Source organism: Lactuca saligna, chromosome 8 (genome assembly GCF_052625555.1).
Source record: "Lactuca saligna cultivar CGN05327 chromosome 8, ASM5262555v1, whole genome shotgun sequence".
In the NCBI taxonomy this organism is placed as follows: domain Eukaryota; kingdom Viridiplantae; phylum Streptophyta; class Magnoliopsida; order Asterales; family Asteraceae; genus Lactuca; species Lactuca saligna.
In genome coordinates, this window is record NC_136424.1 from 101,209,282 (window position 1) to 101,230,468 (window position 21,187).

Sequence of the window (21,187 nt, forward strand, 5' to 3'; positions counted from 1 at the left end):
ACTCCTGCGCTTCTTCTGTCTCAGAAGGAATCAAAAAGGGGTTGTTGCCTCCGATGTTAGCTCCGAGGAAACACCTACTTCGGTGGTGGGTACAGGCCAGAGAATGAAGAAGAAATGGAGGATGAAAGAGGGGAAAGGCAGCAACGATCGCAACAGTCTTCAGGGGAAGTTCAGTGACTAAGATCGACAGGTAAAACGATGGAGCAACAAGGGGTTGTTGCCTCGAACTCTCGTCGGAATTGACCATCACCCCTGACATTTCATAACAGGAAACGAAGGAGAAGACAGGCGAAGTAGAAGACGTAGCTGCCTCCTGTTCTTCTTCTTGATGGCAACAACAAAATTGAATGAAAAGAAAGGTGTTTGGAGATGGTTTATCTCATCAAAGCTTTGGATGTGACGAAGGAGAAATGGGTTCAAGATTTGGGTTGTTGATTTAGGTTCTTATTTTCGTTTACAGCTTCCATTTTCATCAGAAAATGGTGGTTTCCAGGTTTGATCGGGGGAGAAAAACAATAGTCAAAGGTGGGTGCTGGAGAGAGAGAGAGAGAGAGAGAGAGAGAGAGAGAGAGAAAGAGAGAGAGAGAGAGAGAGAAGTGGGCCCCAAATTAGGTAATTATTTTATTTTTCATTTAAATTAAATAGAAAAAGAATAAAAATATATATCAGAAGGGCATAATAGTCTTTTCAGTTTACTGAGGGACCAAAAACGCAAAGAAAGTAGCTCAAAAGGACCACCAATCCAAAAAAGTCGTGGTTTGGACTAAAACCCCAAAAATTTGCATACCACAGGGACCATTTTTGCAGTTTTGTCTATATTAATCTAGCATGAATACAAAATACAAGTGAGCCTAAATGGAAGGTTTTTACGATGACATTATTTATGGTTGCCAGAAAAGATGATAATATTAATACCAAGTGAATGATATAAGTTGCTATTTCAAGGGTTACTAATATTTATCAACAAAAAACATATACATAAAAGAAATTTTTTACGATATTTTTTAAAGTTCGAAAAAACAGTCGTATGATACATCACACTTATATGAATAACTTTAAAATATTTAGTTTTTCACATAATTAATCTTATAATTAAGTCAATTAACAAAAAATGAAAGAAGTCAAAGAGCACTAGTCTTTTCAGTTTACTGAGGGACCAAAAAACGCAAAGAAAGTAGCTCAAAAGGACCACCAATCCAAAAAAGTCGTGGTTTGGACTAAAACCCCAAAAATTTGCATACCACAGGGACCATTTTTGCAGTTTTGTCTATATTAATCTAGCATGAATACAAAATACAAGTGAGCCTAAATGGAAGGTTTTTACGATGACATTATTTATGGTTGCCAGAAAAGATGATAATATTAATACCAAGTGAATGATATAAGTTGCTATTTCAAGGGTTACTAATATTTATCAACAAAAAACATATACATAAAAGAAATTTTTTACGATATTTTTTAAAGTTCGAAAAAACAGTCGTATGATACATCACACTTATATGAATAACTTTAAAATATTTAGTTTTTCACATAATTAATCTTATAATTAAGTCAATTAACAAAAAATGAAAGAAGTCAAAGAGCACTATTACTAAAAAAGATAAAACAGTTTTGAGGAGTGGAAACATACAAATTCCAAATTCTTTTGTGAGGAGAGCCTTGGAGATATTTCGATATCACCTCTTCATCCCCCTTCTGTGTTGCTATCTCTGTACGAAGCTCATTTGCAAAATTCCTCCGCACCACTCATTTACACAACCCAATAACTCGAAATTAAGCCACACAAAACCCTATTTCATCAGAGGTTCGTCTAGATTTTACTAGGAATAGTTGTTTCTATTAGGGTTTTTACTTCTTCTTCTTCTTCAGTGACTCATCTGTCTACCACTCTATTTGTTTTTTTTTTTTTTTTTCCTGTTTCAATTTGAGGTGTATCTTATGGGGTGAAGCGCCAGTTATTCGATATTTGCTTTGCTTTTTATGGAGTGGGACAGTAGCAGTTCTGATCTGAGTGGTGACGAGGAAGAAGGGTTTTTATTGCACGATGGCGGCCCCTTGCCGTTCCCCGTCGATAGCCTGCTTCAACCGGCGCCGTGTGGTTTTGTGGTTACGGATGCGTTAGAGCCTGATCAACCAATTATCTACGTCAATTCGGTTTTCGAGATGGTTACTGGGTATCGCGCTGAAGAAGTCCTTGGTCGTAATTGGTGAGTACTGTTTCAATCCACCTGATTGAAATAAGTTCAATTAAGCCATTCATTTATTTAAAAAAAAATGATCTAGTTATTTAGGGTTAGTGTGTTTGTGGGTTTTGGAATATGCTCGTTCTTGATATCGTAGGTTCTTGCTTAATTTTGTTCATTTGAAGCATATCCACCATAGATAACCTTCAAATCTTGCACTGTAACACATCAATAACCTTTAAAAAAAACACCAGGAATTGCATTACACATAGCCACATAAGATAATGTACAATAGTTATTACTCTAATCTGCTTGGTATAATTATTCTAAACAGTTACTAAAGCTTAACAAAATCATGATATACCCTCTGCACTAATGTTGTAACCTTCATCATGATCACTGTTACTATCATTGTCATTTAGGGGTCAAGGATTCTAATTAGATAACATGTTGACACGCATGTGCATACCACAATAAACTTCTTTTGGATTGTACCTTGAAAACATTAATCATCCTGATAGATCACATGGAATTATTGTATTATTCAGGTCATGTTATCTTTGATGATGAGCACAAAAGACCTGTTTGTGTTTTTTAAGCATCTAGCATAGTAGTTGAGACTTGAGAGCATAATACATACATTACTACCTAAAATTGCTTGATGCATCTTTCTTTCATAATATATACATTGTATTATTGCTATTTACCATACCACTTCATCTATATCTGCAGCCGATTCTTACAAAGCAGAGGTCCATACGCAAAAAGAAGGCATCCATTAGTAGACTCTTCAGTAGTTTCAGAAATCAGAAGATGCATCAACAACGGAATCGAATTCCAAGGAGAACTCCTAAATTTCAGAAAAGATGGCACCCCATTAATGAACAGACTCCGAATGACCTCCATATATGGTGATGACGATGAAATAACCCACATCATCGGAATCCAATTCTTCACAGAAGTCAACATCGACCTGGGCCCACTCCCGGGGTCCACAACAAAATCCACCCTACAACCCTACAACCAATTCCATTCCGCTCTTCTTTCCAACTCCGCTTCCACAACCCGCAATTCCACTCCCGGGATTCTCCAATTGACCGACGAAGTAATCTCCCTCAAGATTCTCTCACTCTTAACCCCACGAGACATCGCGTCCTTTGGATCGGTTTGCTCCCGGTTTTATGAAATCACAAAAAACGAAGATTTATGGAGAATGGTGTGTCAAAACGCATGGGGGAGTGAAACCACTAGGGTTTTAGAAACCGTCCCCGGGGCTAAACGCTTAGGGTGGGGCCGGTTAGCCCGGGAGCTAACCACCCTCGAAGCGGCTGCGTGGCGGAAGCTAACCGTCGGCGGTGCGGTCGAACCCTCCCGCTGCAACTTCAGCGCGTGTGCGGTTGGAAACCGGGTGGTTCTATTCGGTGGTGAAGGTGTCAACATGCAACCAATGAATGACACTTTTGTCCTCGACTTAAACTCGAGTAAACCCGAGTGGCAACATATAAAAGTGGGGTCCCCGCCACCTGGACGTTGGGGTCACACGCTTTCGTGTGTGAATGGTTCGAATCTTGTTTTGTTTGGTGGATGTGGTCGACAAGGGTTGTTGAACGATGTTTTTTTGTTGGATTTGGACGCGAAACATCCAACATGGCGTGAAATTTCCGGTTTAGCCCCTCCAATTCCGAGGTCGTGGCATAGTTCGTGTACCCTTGATGGAACGAAATTAATCGTGTCGGGTGGATGTGCGGATTCCGGTGTTCTTTTAAGCGATACATTTCTTCTCGATCTGTCACTTGAGAAACCGATTTGGAGGGAAATTCCGGTGTCGTGGACCCCACCGAGTCGACTCGGGCATACGTTGTCGGTGTATGGTGGACGGAAGATTTTGATGTTTGGTGGGCTGGCGAAAAGTGGGCCCCTTAGGTTTCGGTCGAGTGATGTGTTTACTATGGATTTGAGTGAGGATGAGCCGTGTTGGAGGTGTGTGATGGGTAGTGGGATGCCCGGGGCGGGGAATCCGGGCGGGGTAGCTCCCCCGCCCCGGCTTGACCATGTGGCGGTCAGTCTGCCCGGTGGGCGGATACTTGTTTTTGGTGGGTCGGTTGCGGGGCTCCATTCGGCTTCACAGTTGTATATACTTGACCCGACTGAAGAAAAGCCGACATGGCGGATATTGAATGTACCGGGTCGGCCGCCTAGGTTTGCTTGGGGACATAGTACGTGTGTTGTTGGTGGGACACGTGCGATTGTTCTTGGGGGACAAACGGGTGAAGAGTGGATGTTGAGTGAGCTTCAAGAGTTGTCGTTAGCTAGTTATGTTATTTAAAAAAAAAAATACAAAAAAGAAAAAAGAAAAAATGAAGTGGAATGAGTGGAAATTCAAATAAGGTACAAATTTTGTCAGATGATTTGTGCAGGAGTGTTCTGTGGTACCTATTTTGGATCATCACTGCATCTTTTAGGGTAACAGTAGGTTTGACCATATAATATAACATTTTGTCATGTATTTAAATCATGAAAAAGAATAAAAAGTGTAACAATGAAATAAAAGGGTGTTTGTAATTGGTGTATATAATAAGAAGTCAGAAATGTGTTAGGTTTGTACATGACGACTATTTCTACATTTTATTGCGATTATAACGTTATAATAATGTGATTTTTTTTTGCCATTATATCTGTTTATGGTTTCAGTGTTTGGGTGTGAAATGGTTCGAAGTCTTGAGGCCTTTGGGCATCTTGGCCCGACATTAATTTGTGTTCTTTCACAAAAGTCAAGCATTGCAGTCTGCACTATCTGAATAAATCTGTATATTTTAACGATGGGTTAACATATCAAAATCCTACTTTTGATCGGGTGATATATACTTATTGTATGCACATGGTTCTATAAAGACTGAATTACAGAAATGAAACCTGTGATTTAGTCAAATTTGCAGTTTCAGTTGTATTTTTTAGAATGACAACAGTACTCTTGTCATCGTGATAGAAACAAATTTTTTCATTAATTTTAGTTTAATCGTACAACAGTGAGATGACAAATGGACAATAAGCTACGTTTTTATCTTTTTTGTATTGTATAACTAATTCTTTTAAGGTTATGCTTTTTTGTATTGTATAACTAATTCTTTTAAGGCTATATTCGGCTCATCTCTATTTTTCCCCCATAAATAGATCAAAAAAAAAAAAAAAAAAGTAAATAGTGTTTCATCTCTAACCATACTTTATTTTTTATCCTATTTTTATCTTATTTTTATCCCAAAAAATATATTACTAGAATATTTCATTTTTATAACTTATATATATATATATATATATATATATATATATATATATATATATATATATATATATATATATATATAAATTTTTCATTACAAAAATATTAAAAATTATATTATCATAAATAAAATATTTATATTTATAATAAATATATCGTGATATATCAAAATCACGATCACATTTGATTACTATATTTTATAAATTATGTTACCGTGTTTCAAGTTTTTAGTATGTATTTAATTTTTTTATATGAATTCCATAGATAAATATTAAACTCTATATTTATGATTAATGAATATAAATTAGTGTATAACATGATATTAATATTTATGAATAATTAATATAAATTAGTGTATAACATGATACTACAAATATTAAATATTGCATTTAAATTATAATTAATAGATAAAAATAAACTAGAAATGTGTAAAATAAAAATAAGAGGGACTAAAATTATCAACCGAAACTTTAACTTCATTTTTGGAGATATAAATAGTATTACCCTAAATATTGGGGAATACTATTCATATCTTAAAAAATGAAAATGGAAATGGGGTAGGGTTGGAGGAGAATGAGGGAATAAATGGGGAAAAATGGAGTTTGGGGGTGGGTTGAAGATGTCGTAAAGACTATATTCATATATCTAGGGGATATAACATTATTATGCATGATCTGTTGTACTCTATTAGGAAACTTTACCGCATCTGACAAGAGGAAACCAAACGTATAAAATGCAAATGGTATGAACATGTGTTGATTTCCAAGCGCGATTTTTCATGTTTGGTGACTTTGCCTATAGAAGTTATTAAAGCAGTCTGTCATGCCTTGAAACCCCCAGCACTCAAGCCCACAAGAAGAGATACCACTGTAAGGTCCACATAGGTCTGACAATCGTGTTGTGTTCGGGTTGGCTTGTCGTGGGTTGGCGAGTCAAAATATGTCAACCCAAACACGAACCATTTAAAAATACAGGTCACGGGTTGGCGGGTTTGAAAAATAAACCCATATATGACCGTCAACCCATTTATTTATACGAGTTCATAGGTTGGTAGGTTCGTGGGTCAGATTTGGGTTCGTTGGTCAGATTCCATAAATAAAATTTACAATTAAACGTAAATAAATTCTTGATGGTTGATGCAAACATATCCGAATTTTAGACACTTAAGTACTTAAGTCTTAAACATCCAAATGGAAATTAAAAACATTCATAGAAACATATTCAAACAAAACACTTAATACTTATTAAATATTGATACTTGATACATAAATACATTTAAAAATAATATATATATATATATATATATATATATATATATATATATATATATATATATATATATATATATATATATATAAAAATTAAAAATATAAATGGGTTGGTGGATCATCCCGTTTATTTTTTGAGAAACTCATATATGACTCGTTTAATAAACGGGTTGGCGGGTTAGCAGGTCGGCGGATTGAAAAACTCAACCCAAACCCATTTATTTCGTGTCGTGTTGTGTGTCGTGTCGAGAATTGCCAGCCTTACGTCCACACATGCGTGTTTCCCTCCGACCCATCCAAAAATCAAAATGTCAGCCGATCTGAGGGTTGATATTTCTTCTGTCGGGTCAGTCAAGAAATTCACAGGTGCCTCTTTATTAGCGGAAACCACGACACACTTAAATATGGAAAATAAAACATCCCTAACCATATCGTGCATGTATTTAAACCCTGGGAGTTCTTTACAGTGAACCACATGCTCTCCAAAAGAGTCCAAACATGCCTTGCGACACACCGGGCATATCCCATCAGCTGTGAATATTGGAATTATGAGTCGATATTTGAGGATAGTACGATACTCCACTAGAGACATATGTTGGCTAAACTCATCTATAGGGATAGTTAGAAGAAAATCTTGAGCATGTGGTGCACGTAAGCACCGGAAAACCGCTTTCTATCGAGTCGTCATGTCGAGATTCACTTCCATATCTTGGATAATTTCACGAAAAGGGCACTCACCAGTGTATTCTGGGATTTGGGGGGTGTCTTTAGTAGTAAAACTGCTAAGGTCAAAATCCGAAAGCTTGTTACGAAAAGAAGCCAAAATGCCTCTTTATGATGTATGAACTTAGACTGTGAAGTTGGCCTGGGTACAAACACTATATTTGGGTTCATGAGTTCTAGATCGAAATTACATTTTTTAACAACCAAATTGACCCATTGGAAGGAGGCACATGTAAACTTTCTGACTTTCCCATTGGAAAGAAAATCAACACTTAAACTAACTGATGTTTTAATTTTTAGATGGGCTGGAGGGAAGCATGCATGTGTGGATGTAACAGGGGTTTCCCCTCTTCTGGACTTGGGGAGTGGGGTTTTCATTGTGGGTCAAACTGTTTTAAAAGTTGCATCATACAAAGTGGCAAAAACATGAGAATGCATGCATGGAAAATCAACACACATTTAAACCTATTACATTTGATACTTTCGGTTTCCTTGTGTCAAATGTTTTGTAGAGCTCCTCATAGAGTCCAACGTGCCTTACATTATTACTCTGACCCCAAGATCTATGGATGTTTTTAAAAGAATTAGTTATCATCCAAAAACGGGTTGTGGTACAACTTGTTGCCAATTTACCTACTACGTCTATGTAAAGCTTTTATTATAAATAGATCTTTGGTATTGATTTATAAATGTGTTCATTCAATTATATATATAACTTTTAGAGCAAATTACATGTTTGGTTAAGAACGTTTATAAAATATCACATTTAGTCCAAAGGTTCTGTTCCTCGCAAAGATGGTATCTTCTCTAAACTATTGTTTCACTATTCATCTACCCCCTAACCCCCGTCTCCCCTACGATTGTTAACCATCTTCATGTGATGTGTAGATGAGGATATTTTAGTCTATTCATACCCCACCATTTCAAGAAGAACAAAAAGGAACGAGACAATATCAAACACCCAAGTTAGTGTTTTCTCGAATACGCAATCTAGGGACCAACAACGGTATACACACACATTTCACACGCCCGTTTCCCACACATGTAAACACATAAAAAAATGGAAGAATCAAACAATATCAAAAAAACCCCACCCTTTTTTTCTCGTTGATAATGGTACCTAAATACAGTCCAAGTTAGGGATAAAATGATGGGATTTAGGTAAACAAACAAAAATAAAACCCTTAAGTTCGCATGCAACCTAAATACGACGTATGTTTTCTCTTTTGAACCTATAACTAAGAACATAAAAAAGAATCCTAAAAACCCTAGGATATTTTCAAAAAATAGAGGAAAGGTTTTAGGATTACATACATTTTAGTTGTTATAGCAAACAACTAGAAATTCCCTTTGAAAATCTATTGGAAGCTAGCACCATAAATGTTATACCTCTAATGGAATCGCACCCAAGCTAGCAAGAGCATAACTTAAGAGAGAGGAGAAGGGAGAAGCAATTTTCGTCCAAGGCTTGTAGAGGGAAGGAGTGGACGAAATCAAGGGACTAGGGGTTCCTTATAGACTAAACTGCAAATTTGGTCCCTATGGTTAGCAAAAAAATATGGATAGAGTCCAAAATCTTTTGGACTTGCACCATTAGTCGAAAATCAGAAACTTTTGGTGGTTTTGGTCCCTGAAAAAAAGTTGAAATGACTATTTTTCCTTTTTAATTTATTTCTCACATTATTTTAATATTTACTAAATATTTAAAAAATAAAAAATAAAAATACCTATCCCTTTCTCTTTCTCATCGTATTCTTCTTTTCCTTCCTCCTCCCTCCTCCCTCCCATCTGCAACTAAAACCCAACACATACTACACACATTCGCTTTCACCAAACCCTCCATTCTCCACCAATTCACATTTATGTTTGATCAAGGGTATCAAATTGAATTCAAAACATATATATATATATATATATATATATATATATATATATATATATGTGTGTGTGTGTGTGTGTGTGTGTGTGTGTGTGTGTGTGTGTGAAAGGAGGAGAAAAAGGGTTTGACCTAATTACATACTAAGAGAGATGTTAAGATAGACAATTGGAACCAATGTCTTCCATTTGCTCTTCCTCAAACACAAAAAAATCCAACAACCATTGACGAGTTGTCGAGCTACGGAGAATGCAAGTTGCCGTCACCGATGAGTTGAATGAACTGAAATACCCAGTCATCTTCTTCCTCAACCACCTGGAACTTCAGTTTTGATTTTGGTTCTTCCTCAACCACCGGAAATGGCCTAAATCATTGTCACCACCAAGCACCGAACACCACCGCTACTGCAACAACAATCACCATTGCAACTGATTTCACTTCAGATCAACAGTGTGTTGTTGATTTATGTGTGTTTTATTTGGGTGTTTTATTCATTTCCAACGGTGTAAATTTCCATTGCCATGTTGATTTACTCATATTTTGATTTGGGTGTTTCTTGTTCAGCTGGGTTTAATTTTCTGGTGAAATGTAAGGAAGAAAAACACGGGTCTAATTTGCAGGTAAGAAGATGGGAGAAAAGTCAAAGAGATATCACATATCAAAACTTGATTGGATTCAACCTTTGAAAATGGAGCTATAGTTTAATTTTGATATCATCCTCTATGATTGTAACACCCGGTTCATGGTGCGTATTTAATTCCAAGTATTGTTGTATTTTACCCTGGGAATCGGTAAGTTGAAGGCCCAACTTGTCGAGTAGAGTCGATCTTTCGCGCGGATTTTAAGTGTCCTACTCGATGAGTCAGGCGACCGACTCGACGAGTAGGAGCTGTATGGACAAAACCATAATATTTAGGGTTTGCACTCTATTTAAACACCTTAAGTGGTTCCCTTTGCAGCCTCCAACACCCCCAGACCATCCCCACGAAACACTAGCTGTTTTGAGTGATTTTGAGCTCTTTGTGCCATTTTATGCAAGATAGAAGGTTGAAGAGAAGAAGAAGGAGCTTGGGATTTCAGAAGGAGCAAGGAGATCCAAAGGTTTTGCTTCATTTCTTGTTTATTGGAGTTAAAAAGTCCAGACATTGCTTCTCCTTTCATTAGATACTCTTTTGGAGTAATTTAGGGTTTTTGGAAGCCATTTTGGAGCCATTCTTGGATGCAACCATGATTTTGAGATAAGGACTTCAGATTTGGAACCATTAAGGGTTCCCATGGCATAAAGGTGCCAACTTTATGGCCATGGGATACCCATTCATCTTGTAGACCTCTTTTTATGGCTTTTTGAGCCAAAGACCCCATGCATGTACATCAAGTTTGAAGCTTTACGTATAAAATGGACCCTAAGTGGCCAGATCTATTGTTTTGACATGTTAAGACCCATTATAATCGACTGTATAGTTTTGGACATTGAGGGAATTGGTGAGTCGTTCTTAGGACACGGTGAGTTGGGGGTGCATTTTCCACCAAATCCTTTTGTTTTTGGACCAGTTGTTAAGATCGAAGGTTTCCCCGGTTGTTTAGGTTCACTAGGGACCTGGAAATCATTGGATTCTGCGAGTGGATGAACAGACTCAGCGAGTTCAAGGCAATGTCCCAGCTACATGAAGACAGACTCGGCGAGTTCAAAGGGAACTCGGCGAGTCATAGACTGAACATCTTCTTATGGATGAAGACGAACTCGACGAGTTCAAGGACGAACTCGACAATTCGGTTGAAGATTGTCCAATGTGTTGTTGAAGGCGAACTCGTCAAGCTCTTGCTAGACTCGACGAGTAGGGACGGGATTATGGCATTTTGTGGATATGGGGACTCGACGAGTTGACGGGATCACTCGGCAATTCGAGTCAACTAGATGTTGACTTTGACCAAAACGTTGACTTTGACGCTGGATTTGACCTTGAATTTGACTTGGACTGAGAGACCCCTGTAAGGGTTACGAGTATGCGTTGATAACTTAGTGAGCTACCCCCAAAATACCAATGCCACATTGATAATACCATATCAATAACAGATAATCAACAACATGCATACTAGACCTTCAGCCTGACTGGACCGCCCTGCAGGGCCTATAGTCTATCTGGATCTATCCCGAGCCTTCAGTATGACTGGACCGCTATACGGGCCTACAGTCTATCCAGATCGCTCGTAGGGTATGTTGGCCTTCAGCACAAAGCAGGATTGCCTCAACCCAAACATTAAGCAAATAACCATGTGCACATAACTAACATATACTGGTATATTGTTAGGGTGCAAAGTTCTTCATGTATGGCTTTGTAGATGGTTGAATTTTGTAGACCCACTTGCATGTGGTGCATTAGCCTTTTGACTAATGAGTATTAAAGAGTGAGAGGGAGACATGTAAACACCTCTATATATGGTGGGTTCATACCATTTGTAGAGGTGTGCTTGAGAGATGTAGTCATAGTGATTAGTGAGTGAGATATTTATGAAGTTCTAGACTAGATCCGTTTTTGTACTCATTTACTATGATCGAATATATCTTTTAGCACCCAAATCACCATGTTCATTGTGCAAACTTTAATTCTGCATGCCAAACCATGTTCTTATGTCACTACAATTGGTATCAGAGCGGGTCTTCAAGATCAAGGTAATTTTTAAAGAACGATTCTCGGTTTGGAAACTTTTGTCACAATTGAAGCAATTTTGGTGAGTCTCTCTCTATGATCTCTCTTAATTTCATGAAATCGTGCGTTGCGTTTTTGATTTTCGATCATTTTGAATCGTTGGATCAAATTTTCTTTGAAAAACCCATTTGTTGTGATCTAATAATTTTTTGATGATTAAGGTTCAATCCAATCTAATATTTGTTCGTTCGATTTGATTTTCAAATTGGAATCATTCTTCTAAATCAAAATTTGACTCAAAATTAAATCAAAATCTTGTGTTTGTTATTGTTCATATCAATTTTGAGCCCAAATCAAGTTTTCTAATGTCATTTAATCATAGATCGACTTCGAGGGCCCAATTGATGATTCATTTTGTGTGAGCTCAAAATTATGATTCAATTTCTGTTCATGTCCGATTTCTGTGAAGCCCACTTCGTAAGTAGTTTGCTGTTCATATTCATCATTTTAAGCCCAAATCGTATATAATTGTTCCTGTTCTTTATCAGATTCATTCATTCACTCATTATCAATCTAACAAACTAGTTAATTCATCAGATTCGTTCTTCAGTATGCACATCGATTTTGTTGATTCACGTTATATTTTCTTGTGTGATTCTTGAGTCGCATGGTCTGTATCAATTGTTAAGATTGATTTCTTTAGTTTCACAGATTCATGAATCTCTACTTAATTTCTTCGATTTTTCCACATTATCTTTGAAGATCGACTGATGCTGTTCGATTTTGTGTTGATTCACAATTGATTTTGATTATTGATTGTTGAAATTGAGAAGTCAAACTCAAAGTCAACATTTTTGTTCTTGATAAATTGAACACGTAATTGGAACTTAAACTACGTTTAGAGATTGAATGGTTTTGCTTTTGATTGATGATGTGTTTTCGATAGCCATGAAATCGACGTATTATTGTTCTTGGGTTGGTGTTGACGAACTAGATAGTTATGTCGATTTTGAATAAAATCTTGGGTTGATTTGATGAGTGTATGCACGACACTTCGCTTTTGATTATTCAATTTTAATTTTGGTGGTCAAGCTGAGTTCATTTTTAAGAATCGACTGGGAATTCGTTTGTCGTAAAAGTGAATTCGTGTTGGTTGATAACGAATGGGAAGAACTTGAATTAACGAAGATTTGTTTGGCATCGATGGTTTCGTTTATTAACGAAAAGGATATGGTTTTCATTAAAATGGGTTACGATTTTTGGTGATTGTGATACGAAGGTGTTTTGGATTTCATACTATCGGGTTTGGGTTGAGAACGAACAGGAACAATTTTGGGGAAGAACTGTGATTAAGAGGATGTATGGCTAAGAGGTTATTGTTCATCAATAAGGCTTCGTTAGCCTTCGAATTCGTTAAAAGAGTTATATATTTTCGTTCAATTTTGTTTGGGAATTAGTCAGAAGGATGAAGATATAATTCATACGAAGAGTGTATTTGGGTTTATTGAATGAAGGATTGCTGTGATTTAGAATGAACGAAAGGGGAAGGAGAAAAATTAAAAGTTACGAAAATGGTCCCTAATGTTACGAAAGTTTAACATTTTTAATAACTCTTCGAATGTTGGAACAAACTCTTTGTATGATTAGATATGCTTCGTATGAATTGAAGAACAAATGAAAATTTTTCGAATTCAATCTCCGAACCTTCGAATATTTGGCACTTCGAAAATTAATTGAAGTTTCGAATGTTTGACACTTTTCACCCAACTTCAAAAATTGTATGAGGCTTCGTATGTCTGGGTTATTCTTCGTATGATTTGAAGGAAAATGGCAGATTTGTTGAAAATAGCCCCTGAGATTTCGAATGTTTGGCTGTTCGTACCCAAATTCGAAAAATGATTGTTTTTGCTGAAAATTGAAGAAAATGCATTTTAGGTCCCTGTCGTTTGTGCAAATTGATGCTTTCTACCCAGCTTTGGAAATTGGGGAGAGTTTTGCATATTTTGTTGTTTTGGGTGCAACGGGTCACTGCAAAATTTTGAAATTGACAATTTCTATCCATTTTTGAGAAATTTTGTCAAAGGCGATCCGTGAACGAAGCTAAAAATTGAATATTTTTTGGATTTTTCGGATTTAAGCACAAAGTTTATGCCACATGTTAAGGGGGAGTTTTGACACGAAAAATTCCGAATAGAGCACGTTCTCTTTCCTTGAAGGTTTTATAATCAAATTTCGATTATAAAAAGGGAGATAAATTTATATGGAAATTCAAACTTGAATTTTTCATATTACGCGGATTTGAAGACCGAAGTGATCAAGAAGTTTTGAAGCTTACGAAATGATGTAATTGGAAGTTCGAAAATGATTTATTTTTGAAATGGGTTTGCAATTATTGAAGTTTTTTGGGGTGTATTTTTATGCTCAACTTTAGGGTGATCGATTTGGAGTTTGAGAAGCTCGTGATCATTCATTGATGCTCGAATTGTATGGTCTCACATCCTAGAACCCAAATTGAAGAATCATAGAAGAATTGAAGATTGAAGTTTGTTTCGACATGTGTCACCTTTGAGGCTCGAACCGCGTAGTTGCTCGATTTTGGAAGATTTGAAGTGGGTCATCCATTCCTAACTTTGAGGGGGAGAATGTTGGGGTGCAAAGTTCTTCATGTATGACTTTGTAGATGGTTTAACTTTTGTAGACCCACTTGTATGTGGTGCATTATCCTTTTGACTAATGAGTATTAGAGAGTAAGAGAGAGACATGTAAACACCTCTATATAAGGTGGGTTCATACCACTTGTAGAGGTGTGCTTGAGAGATGTATTCATAGTGATTAGTGAGTGAGATATTTATGAAGTTCTAGACTAGATCCCTTTTTGTACTCATTTACTATGATAAAATATATCTTTTAACACCCAAATCACCATGTTCATTGTGCAAACTTTAATTCCGCATGCCAAACCATGTTCTTATGTCACTACACATATACAGATATCAGATATAACTATCTCACTGATCATCAATCATAGCAATCTCATAACCAGAGCATCGACCTAACCAGGTCACTAACATACCAATCCTAACAAATGATAAGATCATAACAACATATGTTCTATCCTGATACCAATCTAATAGATCATAACCACATGTAGCATACTATAAACAAGATAACAACTAAAAGGGCCGACCTTGGTGCCCTAGACCCTATTGATATAGTGCGGATATCTCACCTTGCTAGTAACTCGGAATGATATTGTCCACACCTCCAAATATAGCTCCAACCACCTCGCCTGTACCTATAAGTGGTCCAGTCAATAATCACTCAAATTACCAAAATGCCCTTGGGAGGTACAAGACATCCCACAGTCAAGTCAAGTCACTGGTCAATGGTCAACAATCCATGTTGACCTATTTGCTGAATATACCTCTCTCTTCCTCGAGTCCCTCATGATTCCAGAATTTCTCGACTTGACTCGCCGAGTCTCTAGCAGACTTGCCAAGTCGATACGCAACCCAGTGCTTGGAAATCCAAACTGACTTGCCGGGTCATCTCCTAGATCTCGCCGAGTCCATACACATACTCTCATGATCAAGTGATTCTAAACTACCCCTTTGTTCCAATCAGTAGATCTAGGTCCCTAAAGTGCATTAGCAACGTAAAGTTGCTACCTTTACGTATTTGCATGACTCAAAGCTTGAAATGGGACTTTATTCATAAACAAGGGTTCCTTCATGACCCTATTAAGAACTTTATGAACTTAGGGCTCAAAAGAGGTTAAGATCTGAAGTTTCAACTTCAGATCTAGCTCCCATACCATAATCCCTTCATAAATAGCTAAAGAAAGCCCTAAACTTCACATATGAAAGATTCTAGAAGAAAAGAGGTCAAGGTAACAACTTGTTACCTCCAAAACGTGCCTAAAATGAAGTACACTCTGGATCCACACGAAATCCTTGATGCTAGCCTCTTGATCTACAAGTTTTCTTCACAAAAATCACTTCCCAAAGCTCCAAAACACTCTCCAAGCTTACACTCACGAAAATTAGGGTTTCTGGCTCTCAAGGGGTGATAGATGACAGTGGGAGGCGCTAATGGTCCAATATATATATGGTGCAAAAACCCTTAAATTTAGGGTTTCCTCTGCCAGCTCCTACTCGTTGAGTCCCCCATGCCTACTCGCCAAGTCACTCATTAAATGACGTGTACTGACCCGCTGCTACTCGACGAGTCACAGCGTTAACTCATCGAGTAGACCTTAAAACATGAAATCTAAAAGGAATAATAATGATACCTGACGGTTGGGATCTTACACCACATGTCACTTTACTATGTGTTACCAACATCTTGCTTGATAAGTGCCTATACGGTTCCATAGTCTTTAATTAAAAACAATACAAAAACATAAGAACCATAAAGTTTAATAAAAAATGTATGGGAGTGAAATAATTAACAATTTACCTCCACCCCCTTCGAGGTATCAACCTCGTCTTCGGGAGTCTTATTGATAAGTTTTAGAAGCATGGCTAAAGTAGCGTCATGCTCTGCTAAACACTTGTCCTCTGTCCTCATATGCTCGTGACATCCACCAAGTTTGTTTTGCAATTGGTGGACCTCGTTTTGCAAGTCAGTAATAATTCGGTCCCTATCAATTGATGGTTCAGAGACACACAATGGTGGTGGTGACAGGTGAGAAGAAATATATATATATATATATATATATATATATATATATATATATATGTGTGTGTGTGTGTGTGTGTGCCTTCTTTTGGTAAGGCTCATGAGTAGGGGAGCCTTTGGGTTATGGTGTTAGGGAAGGTGTCATGTGAACTTCTATGTCGGGAAAATCGGGGCGATCAATCCATGATGAGCTAACTATCCACCATTCAGCATGACCCTCAGCTTCTGTTGGCTCCAACTTCTGTACAAGTCTGTTATCCTGCTAGCAAAATTATAAAACTATAAGTAAACATAAATTATACATATAAAAGAAAATCTTAAAATATATAAGTAACCATACATCATCGATTGTTATAAACTGGTTGCATTGAGTCTTTTGTAAAGGCTTTAGTTTCGACCATGCAACAGCCATAGAGATCACATTCTCTTGTCGGGTACCAAACAAACTGCTCACAGGAAAAGTTTCAAGAATCCATATATGAAAAAAAATCCTTTATTAGAATGTTTGCAAACAAAAAAACTAATAAATTGTTAATCATGTAATTACCTTAAAAGCATATAAAAACCCGTTTAGGGTATATGTCATTTTTTGAGGTTTTTTCTATTTCGGTTCCACAGGATGTATATGCTTGTCAATGCTTATCAACCTTATTGAATACAATAATTAGTTGTGAGTAGAGTTGATCCCATATTACCCTCCCCCATGGATATCAATGACAAAAAATTCTCAGTTAAATTTCTAAAAATACTAATGATAATTAATTAACCTTAATTATAATCCATAATAAATTAACTACAAGAAACCTATTGAATTCATCAAAGTCGGATACTAAAACCAAATACTCCTCTATAACAGGCTCTTTAGCCAACTACCCATTGAACCCCTTCTCTAACAGATATAAGAGACATACACATACCGTATCCTCGTATGATAAGTCATTAAGCAAATGCTCAAACACATTCTTCACATTGGCTAATTTGACGGTGACATTCCTTGAGACCATAGGAAACGCACGAGAACGGAAGGTGGTGCTGAAATCGAACACATGAAAATAATCTCCAAAATGGAAGCTGGTGACAAGACAAAATTCTTTATTCCCAAAAGATAGCTCGTAACCCCCAATCTCAAAAACCATTTCCTTTGCTTCACTTTGAGGGTCCGTTATAACTTCATGGCAAAAAAACATAATGTAGAAGCAAATGATCTCCATCTACATTATGAATGTCTAACCATCTCCCAAAGCATGAATTCCAAAACATAGTCTCGTATGCCGATCTATCTCTTAATGCCGCAATAGATTTTGGGTTTACAAAATAGTGTAATGGATGCCTCAAAAATCTTGTTGTGCTGCACAAATAAAAAAGTTGTTATGACTCAACTCTGGAATGAAAACTGACCAATATTCCGGACCAATTCCTCATGTTCCGGACCAGTTCGTCGTGTTGTGGACCAATTTTTCGCATTCTGGAGGATTTCAGAATGAAATTTTATGTTCTAGAACACTATATTTCGATGTAAACTAACAATATATAAACATCTAAACTACTTTTGGGTTAATCATATGGCAATTGCATCTTTAATTAAAAACTCCAAAACGTTTTTAGTTTATTCCGAAGGTGTTCTGCATATTCTAGAACAATAGTTCTATGTGAATAATCACGTTATACAAACAAGCAAACTAGGTTTTGGAGCGAAGAACGTACCCGTAAATAATCGAGTCATAGTGGTCGTCTTCCATGCCTGAGTTGCGTGTCGGAGATTAGAATCAGAATCAGAATTGTGTGTCGAAAAGTCGGAGTAAGATCTGGAATGAAGTCGAATGTCCGAATGTTTTCAAAATATATTCCGGATTTTGAAATTCAAATTTCCGACCTGGAACACGTACGGGAACTCCAGAATGAGCATTCCGAAAACAACTAAATTAACCAGCCCATCCGAAAGCGAGTCTGAAATGCATTCCGGAACAGTCCATTCCGAAAATCATGGTTATTTTGAAAAAAAAAAAAAGGATTATATTTTTGAAAAACACAAAAAAAAAAAAAAAATGGTTATTACCAAACAGATACAAGAGTATTTTTCCACAAATTGGTAAAAGAGAATTATAAAACAATCTTAACGTTATTTGTATTATTAACCTAAAAGAAAGAAAAATAAGTTACAACTTCAATGAAACATTCTTGTATATCTATCCATAGTGATACTCAAAGCATCTGTGTGAAGCTCTTGCAGCACACCAACGATCTTTTGAGTTTTGAGCTCCCCTTGCTTTCAGATCAAATATTCTCGATATCAAATTGAATCCAATACACAAAGAAATCGACCCCCTTTTCCCACTCTTTCATCTCAAAAGTTCAATCAAACTTTCCCAAAAATTCCCCCCTTTCTTCTTGAACTTAAAGATAATGCCGATGGAAAAAGAACAACCCATTCCTCCGCCGGTGATCGGAAAGATAGGCTATTACACCGTATTCGTTACTCCTACTCCTAAATCCTCATCTGAACCGGATTCCAACTCTCAGAAGAAAACGAGCTTTTCTCCCGTTCAGCCGCCGCCGGTTCACTACGAGAAGACAGCTTCGTCATACGGCGCAAACTTCGGTTTCTTCTGGGATGCCATCACCAAACTACAGAATGGTATCGTTCTTATATCTTTCGATTTGATTTTATCAGATTTAGAGTTAAACTGAACATAGAAATTGTTACGGATATCTTGTCGTTTACCAAAATATAGCTCAGATTTGTTGTTTAGTTGCCTAGCTTTCTTCTTCTTCTTCCTCTTCCTCTTCTTCTTCTTTATTGTTTGATACCTAATCATTGATGAACTTTTGTTGCTTTTTGTCTTTTCTATGAGTAACTTTTTCTCGTAGATGTGCATCTAATTTCATCCTAAATTTCATCCTCTTAGAACAAATGAGGGATAACAAAGTTTAAGATCAAGCACATGCTAACAACATTTATTAATCCAATCTCTGAAACCATCTCTATTAAACACATTTAGATCGGAAACATCTAGTGGGTTCCACAACTTCAATTCCATGCCATAAAACGAAGATAAGATTAATGAGAAAATTTTGTATTATTGCCTGCAAATATGATGAAATCTTTTGACTTTTGATGTGAGGATCAATTATGTAATCGAGTTGATACGTCAATGGCTGTTCATGACTTCATGTTAATCCTTTCTGTTACAGTGCATTCAAGTTTGGATGACTATCTTGCACATTGGTTTGGGCTAAATCAATCAAAATATCAGTGGGCTTTGGATGATTATTATGAAAACGAGAACATGGTATGTTTATTTTTCCATTTTTAGTTTTCTATTTCTTTTTCTTATACAATTTTTATGCCAAATTTATGAATCACTCATAAGTTTACACCTTTCTTATTTGGTGTTGGTGGGGTGGGTCCACCATTGCATGCAAATAACCTTATCTTTATTCCAAAAATAATGTTCCATCTTTTGTTATAAAAAAAAGTACATTATTGTTTCTCATTATTGATATTTGATTCTTGTGGAACGTTATCAACCGCAGGAGAAAGGCGACACAAAAGCTAAAGATATACCAAGCAAAGCACAAAGTGTTTAACTTTGTTTACTAGGTAAGCTGTTGGACACTTGTTTTTCTCTTAACTTTAGTATATAATGATTACAAAAAGATCAAAAAGTTGTTAGCCATTTGCCATAAACAATAATCTTCTTTTTGACAAATTTTCTCTATAATATTAATTAACAAAAATAGTTAATGCGACGCAATGAAATTTCTTGTGATTATTTTTCTAACGTGCAAATTGCGGGAAATAGCAATTTACTTTAATCTTTTACTAATATAAGCAATCTTATATTTTTTTAGTTTCATTTTTTTTGCATGATAGGTTTTGTGCAAGGGCATTTTGGGGACCAATTTGTGTGAAACATAACATCACATGATGGAACTTTCATTGGTTATATCGGATCAAGTGTCCAAATTTAGAGTGATCTGATCATGATTCTTTTAGTTTAATGCAAGTAGGGGGCATGTAATCTTTTAATGATTATTACGATGTTTTAGCTTAGCAATGGCCAAGATAAAGATAGTCGAATGGGGTGAATTTTAGCTATATATATATATATATATATATATATATATATATATATATATATATATATATATATATATATATATATATATATATATATATATATATATATATATATATTTTCTTGTTCCATTTGTATTTATTTCCGGTTAAAAACGAGTGGAAGTTATTTAATCTAGTAATTTTCACCCTTGGTAAAACCATAATGGTTATAATTTCTTAGCAACTTGTTGATGACTTGATGTTTGATAGTTACTAGTCTAGTTTCTCTTTTGTAGTTGTGATAAAGGTGGACATACTTTTTACATGTTTGGTTTTGGAAGAAAAGTGGGCCCATTTGATATTGACTTGTGGTTTGGGCCCGTTTTTGCCAACATATCACAGCGACAACCAAGAATTCACCACCACCAACGATTGTTCAACGACGATGAGGCCCAAAACTGATGATAAAAGT

At 36.3% G+C, this 21,187-nt stretch overlaps 2 protein-coding genes across 2 annotated transcripts; both read left to right on the forward strand.

Annotated features, from left to right (window-relative positions):
• The first annotated feature begins 1,628 nt into the window (after nt 1–1,628).
• On the forward strand, nt 1,629–4,852 carry LOC145008818 (adagio protein 1-like). The gene is made up of 2 exons (XM_078967429.1): nt 1,629–2,207; nt 2,916–4,852. Exons 1-2 carry the CDS (start codon nt 1,981–1,983, stop codon nt 4,507–4,509), a joined length of 1,821 nt encoding a protein of 606 aa, XP_078823555.1. The 5' UTR covers nt 1,629–1,980; the 3' UTR covers nt 4,510–4,852.
• Nucleotides 4,853–18,822: 13,970 nt separating this feature from the next.
• LOC145012874 (uncharacterized) lies at nt 18,823–20,736 on the forward strand. The gene is made up of 4 exons (XM_078971673.1): nt 18,823–19,290; nt 19,848–19,945; nt 20,190–20,256; nt 20,530–20,736. The coding sequence occupies exons 1-3, from the start codon at nt 19,059–19,061 to the stop codon at nt 20,241–20,243; spliced, it is 384 nt and encodes a 127-aa protein (XP_078827799.1). The 5' UTR covers nt 18,823–19,058; the 3' UTR covers nt 20,244–20,256; nt 20,530–20,736.
• Nucleotides 20,737–21,187: the final 451 nt, after the last annotated feature.